The sequence below is a fragment of the Lygodium microphyllum genome, chromosome 21 (assembly GCF_053477565.2).
Source record: "Lygodium microphyllum isolate KBCC chromosome 21, Lygodium_microphyllum_v1.1.10, whole genome shotgun sequence".
NCBI classification, from domain to species: Eukaryota; Viridiplantae; Streptophyta; class Polypodiopsida; order Schizaeales; family Lygodiaceae; genus Lygodium; species Lygodium microphyllum.
Genome location: NC_141155.1, coordinates 133816755 through 133826886, shown reverse-complemented (window position 1 = coordinate 133826886; position 10132 = coordinate 133816755). Strand labels below are relative to the sequence as shown.

General features: G+C 41.9%; 1 protein-coding gene across 1 annotated transcript in view; it reads left to right on the top strand.

Moving 5' to 3' along the window:
• The window catches only part of LOC148018587 (3-methyl-2-oxobutanoate hydroxymethyltransferase 1, mitochondrial-like), a 75509-nt gene that overhangs the window by 26639 nt on the left and 38738 nt on the right, over window positions 1-10132 (top strand). The window contains exon 2 of the mRNA XM_087661262.1: window positions 8496-8641. Coding sequence (XP_087517388.1) covers window positions 8496-8641 — 146 coding nt within the window. The remainder of the gene's footprint in view (window positions 1-8495; window positions 8642-10132) is intronic.

The following is a 10132-nucleotide window of genomic DNA, read 5'->3' as shown; positions in this document are numbered from 1 at the left end:
ATCTCTTTCGATATTCCAACTTTTCTTGCTGTCCAAAATGACCAGTGAGTCTTCAATCTAATTTGCCCCTTGATTCGGGTAGTCAATTGGTCTTCACCCATGCTTCCCGAGGTTGTTGCTAAACCCTAATTTCTGCTATTGCAGATTAGGGTTTACAGTAGAGAAATCTGAAATTTCTTAGCCTTTGGCGATCTCAATACTGTAATCTTCGAAGCAAGGCTGTAGAAAGGCTAGGAATTGAGAGAAAATTAAGACTCTCTTCGCGAAGAACTGAAGAAAATTTGTCATTTACTGTGCTGCCCTGTCTTAATAGCTTGTAGATGCAAAGAACTGAAGAAAATCAGTCATTTACTACTGTTGCCTTGTCTCAACAGCTTGTAGATGTTGTCACCTACTATTGATTGGTCTTCTCTTGCCCTTGGCTGCCTCAGAAGGTCCTGCAATGACTGCAAATTAGACTAGCAATATCTCCTCCCTCTCTCTTGCAGGTTGAATACACTAAAGTGCCTCTCTCTAGTCTCTAAAGATATTTTTCAGACTTGCATGGGCATTTTTAACAAGTGGCAGCCTTCCCAAATGGTTTTTTCAGTATTATCCATAGTTAAATATTAATTTTCAGTCTTTAAATATTGAAAATTAATCTAATAATCATATTAGTGCCTTGAAAAATAATCTGACTGGCCAATAATTAAATTGGCTAGGTAACTCCCATTCGTGAGTGTCTCTATGGTATCTTTGACCATTAGATTGGCGTTAAGTACCATTAAACAGCTTTTCTCCAGTGCCACCAATTGACACTTATGGCCAAATGAATGACCTAGGCCAACAACTAGCACCAGATACCACCAAGTATGTGTGCAACATAACTTACAACAACTTTTGCCTTTGACATAACATGATTTCCTCCTATCTCGGGCTCGTAAATTTACTCTAAACCCAGTTACACCTCACATGTGTAACATTTACTTATCCATGTGGTTAAAAATTAATCCACATGTTAAGCGAGGTTTCAAAAATACATGTCCTCATGTCAGTGTGCACATACTTGAGGATGTAGGTCCATTGCTTGACAAAACAGATCACTAGGTAAGAAGTGTGAAGAAAACTGCTAGGGTTTGCATTGAGGACACACAGAGTGTATGACCACGATAGAAATACAAAGAGACAGACACAGACACAGAGGGCAAAACTCAAACCCTAAACGCAAAACTCAAATCTCAAACATAGAAACTCAAACACAAATAGAAGAAGGGGGAGAGAGAACACAACTCTGAAGTGAATGAATGCTGTAAATGAATGTAAGAGTGTATAGTGTGCTCAAGGGCAGAGCAATGTCGGAGTGTGACATTCACCGGAGATGGATCCCAAGTCTGTGACCACTAGTCGAAGTGTAGGAGTGCTGAATAGTGAATGGCAGTAGACTGGTTACTAAAACTCAGCAGTCTGGAGGCTGGAAATTGGTAAATGCAGCAGTGTACCACCGATCAGAGACTGGAAACCGTGCACAGTCTGCTGTAAACAGCAAGCTGAAATAATGTTTGATGTGGCTGGCAATGACTGGATAATCAGATTGCAGCAGATGATGATGTTGCCAGCAGTTGACGTCAGCATGGATGAAGGCGCGAGCAGCAGGAGCAAACACGGATGGAGTGGCGGCAGTCTCGAGGGTTGGACAGCCACGTGGGAGGAGGTTGATGGCTGAAATCTGCACGTGGAGTGAGAAACCTTCACAGACGGAATAAGGCTGAATGGGGGCAGCGTGTCTATTTATAGATGTGGAAGGGCACCCCAAAAATTAGTGTTTCCATTGAACTCTCTCGAACCGCTCCCGTTTAGGGGTTTCCACTGAACTTTCTCAAACTGCTCCCCGTTTTAGTTTTTTACTTTAAAAGAGCATTTTTTAAGTGTGTTTTGGGACTGTTTAAGAGGCTAATCAGCAAGTAATGCATATTGTAGCTCAACACCCCCTCTCAGGCCCAAAACTGAGCCGAAAGGTTAGACCAATCACTGAGATGTTTATTGACCCCAAGGTGTTTGACTCCAAAGCAGCGAGGGCATCGGACAAAGGGTGCAGGTTGGCTGCTAAGTGGCTTGCCAAGACTATAGAGGTGATGATTATCTTACCAAGGGAATCCAAGTGGTCACCCAGAGAGGACAGGATCGGACAAAGGGTGCACGTTGGCTGTCCAGTGGCCTACCAAGCCCTACAAAGGCGGATGGAACTACATGGAACTTTTTTTTTTTGAATAAGTGAGGTAAATTTTATGGAATGCGACCGATTAAGTAATAGTGACCCAGAAGACAGGAGTAGGGAGGGTACACCCAACACATCACAAAACATCCACTCAAGATGTTGATGACGAGGAAAAATAGGTGATGAGGTATCCATGTGATAGAGGATGGTAGTGTGGTAACAATAGCTGCCGGTGGAAACAACTTAGGATTCGCTTAAGTGGTGCTCTGCACAATGAGATGCAAAGTATGCTACATGCTGAAGAATGCTCATGCAGTAGGTGCCACTTGGACACTGTCCCTCATGGGGAAATTGTTCACTTGCCCAAGTGTCCTAGTACAAAGATGATGAAATCATGCAATGCAAAGGGTAAGGTACAATAGGGGGGGGAAAGCCGAAGTCAAAGACAAAGTGCTGAAGCCTGCAGAATACCAAGAAGGGTAGGAACGCCCTCTCAACCTGGATGTAGATGCTGAAGAAGGAAGAGGAGCCTGATGTCTGTCTTCATATGGTGTCGAGAACCATAAGGAATGAAAGAAGATGAAGTGGATGAAGCACCTTGCTAAAAGAGCAAGGTAGAAGTCACTGCCATGATAGCATCGAGAGAGATGTTGCACGATCTACCTCGGGAGGGGAAACCGCCATGCTGGAAGAAGAGCAAGCACTCCTAGGATGATGAAACCATGAAAGGAACGGTGCGCATAACCATGTCTCTAGCCTAGGTAGGACCAAAGCAATCTGCAAGTTAGCGCTACACTGAAAGACAAAACCCTGCAAAAGAGATGAGAATCTGCAAACATAGAGGTTAGTGGTGAGATGCTCCAAAGCAAAACAGAATATAAAGAAAATCTAACTCAAAATAAATGCAATGAATGTATATGTGTGAGTAAATGCAACGGAAGACAAAAGAATGGAAAAGCTAAGGACAATGAATCCTATGGGCTCGACTCTAAGAGTGCGAAAAATGAATGTGAGACTGACCTAGGGTATCCGAAAGGACCTAGAGACATACTAGTCTAAGAAGGTGGCTACCATTGCGTACGTCTAGTAGTAGGGCTCTGCTAAGGGAACGAGTAGTAGGACTCTGCTAAGGGAACGCGTGCAAAGACTACCACATTGGCTAAACCTCTTAGACAAAAATTCAAGAAAGTAACAAAGAAAGGGGATGAAACACATTTGTAATGAATACACTGTAGCATAACATATGAGGAGGCGAAGGAAAATGTCAAAAAGAGACATATATGTGAAACCATGTACAAATCTCCCTTAAACCCTTTTTAATAAGTTTCATATAAATAGAGCTTCTCCTTTTTATCTCATTCTTTATCTCACACTTCCACTGTCTATCTTTTATTCTCCTCTTCTAATCAACCTCATGGCTTGTATTAAGAAGATTGTGTGACAACATTTGCTATCTAATAGGCCAAGATCAAGGCTAATATTCACTAGTGCATTATGGCTAGGCAAGGAGATCCCCAATTTAGCCCTTGGGAGATTGACTCCACCAACACGAATTTCTTGTTCGGTAGTCCTTCTTACATTAATCCAAAGGTTCAAATACCCTCCTTTAATCTGCCTTGGATATTTGGAAAAGAGCTTGAAAAAAGAAGACTCTTTTGAAGATAAAGAAGCATGCTAGGAAGAGGAACGTGACAATAATAACTAAGAGGATACAAACAAGCACAAACATCTCTTCCAATGATGAAGGTGATGATAATGATGGTGCCAATAGCAAGATTGGTGAGGGAAAAAATGGCGGTAGAGGTGAAGATTGGAAGGTAGGGGGAAATGACACTAACATGCCCAAGATTGGGATAGTTAGGCTTGAGGAGGCAAGTGCAACCATAACTGAAGGACACTCAATAGATGATAAGTGCTCCATGCAACAACTCAAGCTATAACCAAGCAACCTACAGAACCACCACCACCTCCTCCTCCTCCTCCTCCTCCTCCCCCTCCTCCTCAACTAGGTCTTTTGAAGACTCTCTCTTTGCTTTTGAGTTCCTTGTGCAGTGTTTTTTTTTTTGCAATGTTTCTCTTTCTCTTTTCTTTATCTCTTGTGTTCAGCAGTCTATTACAGCAATTTTCTATGTTTCCATCACTGCATCCACTTCTAACATGGTATCAGATTGCAGGATCATTGTTCCTGCTGCTATTTAACAATGATTTTCAGCCCGAGTGACCATCTTCTAATCATTTTCAGCCTGTTTTCTCAATGTTTTGTAGACTGCCATTTTCGTTTTCAGCTTTTTGGGCCTGTTTCATGGCTGGGGACCTGTTATACTGACCCTTCCAAATTTGCGTTTTGGTGTCTGCTGCCCGTGTTTTAGTGATCAGCACCTACGTTTTGGCTGTTTGCTCATGTGCAAGGCTGGGTGACAATATTTTTAGGCTGGTTCTGGTTCTCTTTGGTCTGTCTTCTCACTGCGTTGTACATTGCTCAGATTTAGAGAGGGTTCATGTGCATCCAGTTGTTGTGTTCCCATGACTATACTCTGGTTACTATTGATCTTTTCTCTATGTGTTTTCTTTACTGCTGGAAGTTGTGCAATCCTTGTGAGCTGTGTTGTTGGCATACTTTTCTCCCTGAAGATCCCTTACCGTTCTTCATGTTCTTTGTATGTCCCTCCTTATGGCTTCTCTGGCATCTCCTCCTGATGATGTTCCTGTTCTCAAAGAGGGGTGCCATACCGCCGAAGAAGAAGTCTCAGTGCTATTACTGTGGCAAGAAGAGACACCTTTAGAAGGATTGTAGGACATTAGCAACTTTACGACAGGAACAAGTGTAGATGGTTACGACGGGTGACGACTCTCTCGGCGAGTCTCCTCTTGATCTAGGTTTAAGCTTCATCTATGTGACCCTAACGATGGCTGTAGGGGCCTCCCTTCTAGGCTGCTAGTACAGGTGATGGGGTCATCCCTCACGACTCTCCAATGCCAGGGCGGGAGTGTGAGAGGGTAGTGAGATGGGATAGGCGAACCTCATCTATACAGGTATACAGGTGCAAGGCTCCCAGGAGGGGTTTCCTTGACGCATCGACCGAAATCTGGCAGATTCAAATCTTGAAGCTGGGATTGACATCGAGGTTCTTGATGAGCTGTTTATTTGATAGAGAGCCGGATTGGCTCCTAGCCTGAGCTCACATGAGGGGACACTTTGGCAGTTTGGCCAAAGGCAGGGAATCCATGGTCACATATGTTTAGAGGCATTTTTGACAGGATGGTCTTGTATGCTACTGCGAGACATTGTTGACAGATATTGAGAGCTGCTATGATTTTTCTCTATTTTTAGGTGCTAGTATGATTGACATCGACATCAAGTTTTCTCCGAGGCACCTTGGTGGTGGCTTGTGCACCCACTACTTGGGTATCCATGGTTCTACTTTGGTGGCCCTTGTTGTATGTCCTATGATGGGACATTATCATCATATAATGTATTGTATCAGATCACCCATGATTTGAGAAAGGGTGTTAGCAGATATACCAGTTCATGGTCGAGTATGTGCATGTCAGTGGGCTAGGGTACTAGGATATTATCTTGATTATTTAGGCATTCTTTAGGATGGCTATTTTAACATTTATTGCTGGCCGACCAACATTAAATGCTGGCGGACCTGACATTATTTATGGCATTATTTTTGCCTATTTATTTAGGCTTCTCTTCCACATTCATTGATCATTCATCACCTGATTGGTGCTGGTGGAGGGAGAGGACTAGGTGCAAGTGCCTTTACAGCTAGTGACTCACATTGGTTCTGTACTGTCTCATATCTTGGTATATGGATTCCATTTCCCAAGTATCTTTTTGCTTTTTGAGTTCCTTGTGCAATGTTCTTTTCTTTTGCAGTGTTTCTCTTTCTCTTTTCTTTGTCTCGTGTTCAAAAGTCTATTACAACAATTTTCTATGCTTCCATCACTGCATCCACTTCTGTCATACTCTTGGAGTGCTGTGATTTCAGCTCGGTTGTTTGTCTTCCTTAGATAGAGACTATTGCCAAGCAGTACACTTGCATTTGTCATCCTTAGCCTAGACATATCACGCCCTGACATCTAGCTTACTACCCTACTGTCTTCAGTCCTTTGCATCAGATTCCTACTTTGACACTGGTGGTTTACATTCGGGATGTGTTCATGGAGGACGACATGCTTTGGCACTTTCCCTCAGCCCGCTTCCATGTGAGAGTGTGGTTGCTGGACAACCTCTGCTCGAGTTCCATCAGATTGTATATCATCCTTGCCACCATTCATTCATTCATTCATTGGATTCTTGTTCTCTGTTTGCATTTTTCCTTCTTGTCAGACTTTAACTATGTGTTAGTTCTCTTTGTACACTTTCTATGTTTTCTCTTAAAACCCTAGTGTAACTTCACAAGGGTGTGATACAACAGATGTTCAAGGAGTGGATGGGTATCCGACAGCCACTATATCTTGTGGGAGCAGGCTGAGGGAATACTGGAGAGAGTAATCCTTTGGAATGAATCACGAGTTCTTGATGTAGATAGGGATGCTGAGGCTGAGAAGATGCCTAACAGCAGCAAAATGCAGTAGATCTTTGATGTTCTAAAGTCTAGCATAGCAATGTAGCCACCAATGTTAACAAGCAGCATAGGAGAAGGCAAGAGAGGCCAAAAGGCAGCAACTGGATGGTGTCAAGAGGGGGACAGACAGCAGGCTGAGATGAAAAACACAATAGTCATGTTATTGGCGATGGCAGGGCTCTAGAGACCTTCCACCAGCGAGACAGCAACACCTAGAGAGAAGGATGGCAGGGGGTAGCCGAATGAGGAGACAGATGATGATGATGGTACGGAGCGGTAGGAGAGTTAACACTGATAGGAATAAACATGGATGAAAGGGAAAATGACAATGATAATTCCCTTTTAGACAACTTTTATTTTTAGGAACTAAAACCTTAATGCAGACCAAGTCCATGTGGATGGCTGCTCAATTGTGAAGGCTGATCTCAGATATGCAGACATGTTGCTGTCACACTGAATGTGCCAGTGGTTGGTTGCATGCCCACTACAATAGGATCTCTGGCAAGAGATTTGAACTGCACAATGCTGGCTAACTGACACAGAGTACTGGTTGCACACATCTATGCTTGTGTTTCAGAGCTATTGTGCAGGGATTGAGGACTACTTGTGCAGGGTGAAGGTGCATGTTGCTGGTAGCAAAGGATTCCCATTTAAATACTATATTTTATGATTTTGGAATAAAGATTAAAGAATTACTACCAAGGGGTGTGACGGTTTTGGGTCAATGTGTTGTTGCGTTTGGGTGAACTGTTCACTCATGCAAGTGCAACCTAGCTCCACTTGCATTGATTTTTTTGATCTGGTGTTAATTGTTGAATTTGTACAACTGTACTACATTTTACTGCCTTTTATTTAGTAAAAGCTGGTTTCATTGCAATATGGAACCATGGTTAGAAATTGTTGTATAGTGGTTTCTGTCCTGTCCATCTGAACACCTTACTCTCCATAATGCAAACAAGTTTGGAGGGCCTGGAAAAGTAATCACTCTAATATTGTTGACCAAATGATTAGCTCCCACTTTTAAGTATTCAAATTGGTTTTCTAAAACCATTTAGAATGTCTTGAAGTTTGGTCAATTACATATCCATAATGTAGGAATCTTTTTGACAAGGTTTTACTCATTTTGTCGCCTAAATTATTTTCCTCTTACTGCTGTTACAGAAGATGCTGCTGCATTACTTGTGCTTTAAGCGTCTTCCCATTAGCTTTTTCTGTATATTGGCTTTTTCTATTATTGGTGATGTTAATTTGACTTTTCTTAGTAGTGACTTCCAGAACAGTTACTGTTTCAGTCTGGATCCAAGAATTGATATATGGGTGGTTTAGTTAATCTTGGTCAACTTTCAAACATTGGCTTTTCTTCATCCTCATAAAACATGGCAATTGTTTGTTTCTGTGAGGTCGTATACCTTTAGGTTGATTGGCCATGGCTTTTGAGTGTTAAATAGGAGATATTTAATTTCTTTTAGTTGATTGACAATGCAATAGACAATGTTTAGAGTTATAAATTTAAAACTAGTCCCATCTAAAACCTGGTAGTACTGTGTTGGTTCTCCTTTATTAGTCATGGATAGTGCTGGCCTTTTTCAGGCTGACTGTTCTTATTAGTCTTTGCAAATTTTACTCATGGTTTAAAGCTGATAGGGCTTTTTCTTAAAAACCATAATGAGAAAACCACTTTGTTTTTAACCACCTTTCTTTTCTTGCAAATGATGTTTCCACAGGTATGGTGGTGCATGGACATGATACCACATTGCCAGTCACAATGGATGAGATGCTGACTCATTGTAGGGCAGTGGCAAGAGGTGCTAAACGGCCTCTTCTTGTAGGTGATCTTCCTTTTGGTAGTTATGAGCAAAGCTCTTCACAGGTTTGGCATTCCTCTTCTATGCTTGTGTATACTTGTAATGCAAAGTGATACACATTACACTTGAGACCTGCATTAATGTCATGAATGTTACAATTACAAGCACATGATTTGTATTGGGGTATTGCACAAGAGTCACACTGCCTAGGAATAATTTGTTTTATCCTATGCTTTGTATCCATCAATAAAGGGAGTCTCCCTACACCCATTACAGCATAGGAATCCACCTTTTGCCACCAACCTTATCCACCTAGAAACCACTAGTAGAAAGGCACCTACCAAAACCACCATCCAAAGCCACTACCCTAAACCACCTATGTGTAAGCCTATATAAAGGCACCCTTTCTACATGAATAAACAAGTCTTTTTCATTGTACTTTCATTTTGGTTCAGTTGTATTTGAGTACTTCCTTTTCCTCTCATTTCTCTTTTGAATATTTCAATATGGTATCAAAGCAATGATAGGTATGGATTCTTGAGGCCTTGCTGCTGCCCACCTCTTCTTGCCCACTGCCATCACAGCCTTTGTTGTGTGCTGAAGCATGCTCAAATCTGAGCAGATCTACTCTAGTACGGCTGGTGCAAATCTGTCCATGTTTTATCCTCTCTCTGACAGACCATTGCCCACACTAATGAGCTACTGAAGAGGTGCTATTTTTACTGATCTATGTCAAAAACCAGTTGGAGTAAAAGAGAGTCAACTGCTGTGGTCCAGATCTGCACCTATTTTCCTGCTGGTCACAACTTCATCAAGATGAAAACATTGCTCATACTATTGTCCAACTGTGGGCTGTTTTCTTTCTCACAGTAATGACTGCATAACTCAGAACTGAGGTTATAACAGCAGCAGATCTGATGTTTTGAGTAAAGCGCATCAATGCTGAGCTGAATCTGTGCCTGTCCCTGGAACTGAAAACACGTGTTATCACTGCTGAAAATGTGCCTGCTGCAGTCACATGGGCTGCTAAAGTCTCACTGCTGTTCATACTGATGTTGGCTTCTCTCTCTCATCTCTCAGATCTACTGCTGTTCCTACTTTCAGATCACTGCTGAATCTGAGAAAGAATGAGCTGCTGGTTACCTCTATTTACTGTTGTTATTATGTATCATTGAGGCCAAAGATAAGTTCTCTGATCTGCTGCTGCTCTCTACCAATAATAAAATGCATCAATGTTGTCTTGAACCACGACCTGTCTCTGCATCAAATGGGCTGAAGAACTCATGACTGTGAGATGCCATAACTATGGTACAACAAGCTTATCTACTGATCTGAGGGAATCTGTATTCTGAGAATACATATATTCTTTACTGAGATGAGCTATCCTTATGCTACTCTTATATCTATTGATCTGCAGGAATTGTATTCTGAGAATACATATATTTTTTACTGAGATGAGCTATTCTTATGCCACTCTTACTCCTGTGTTTATAAACAATGTCATCTCTGATCAGAAAGCATGTTTTCGAATGGAGAAAATGGATCCACTAAGTTCA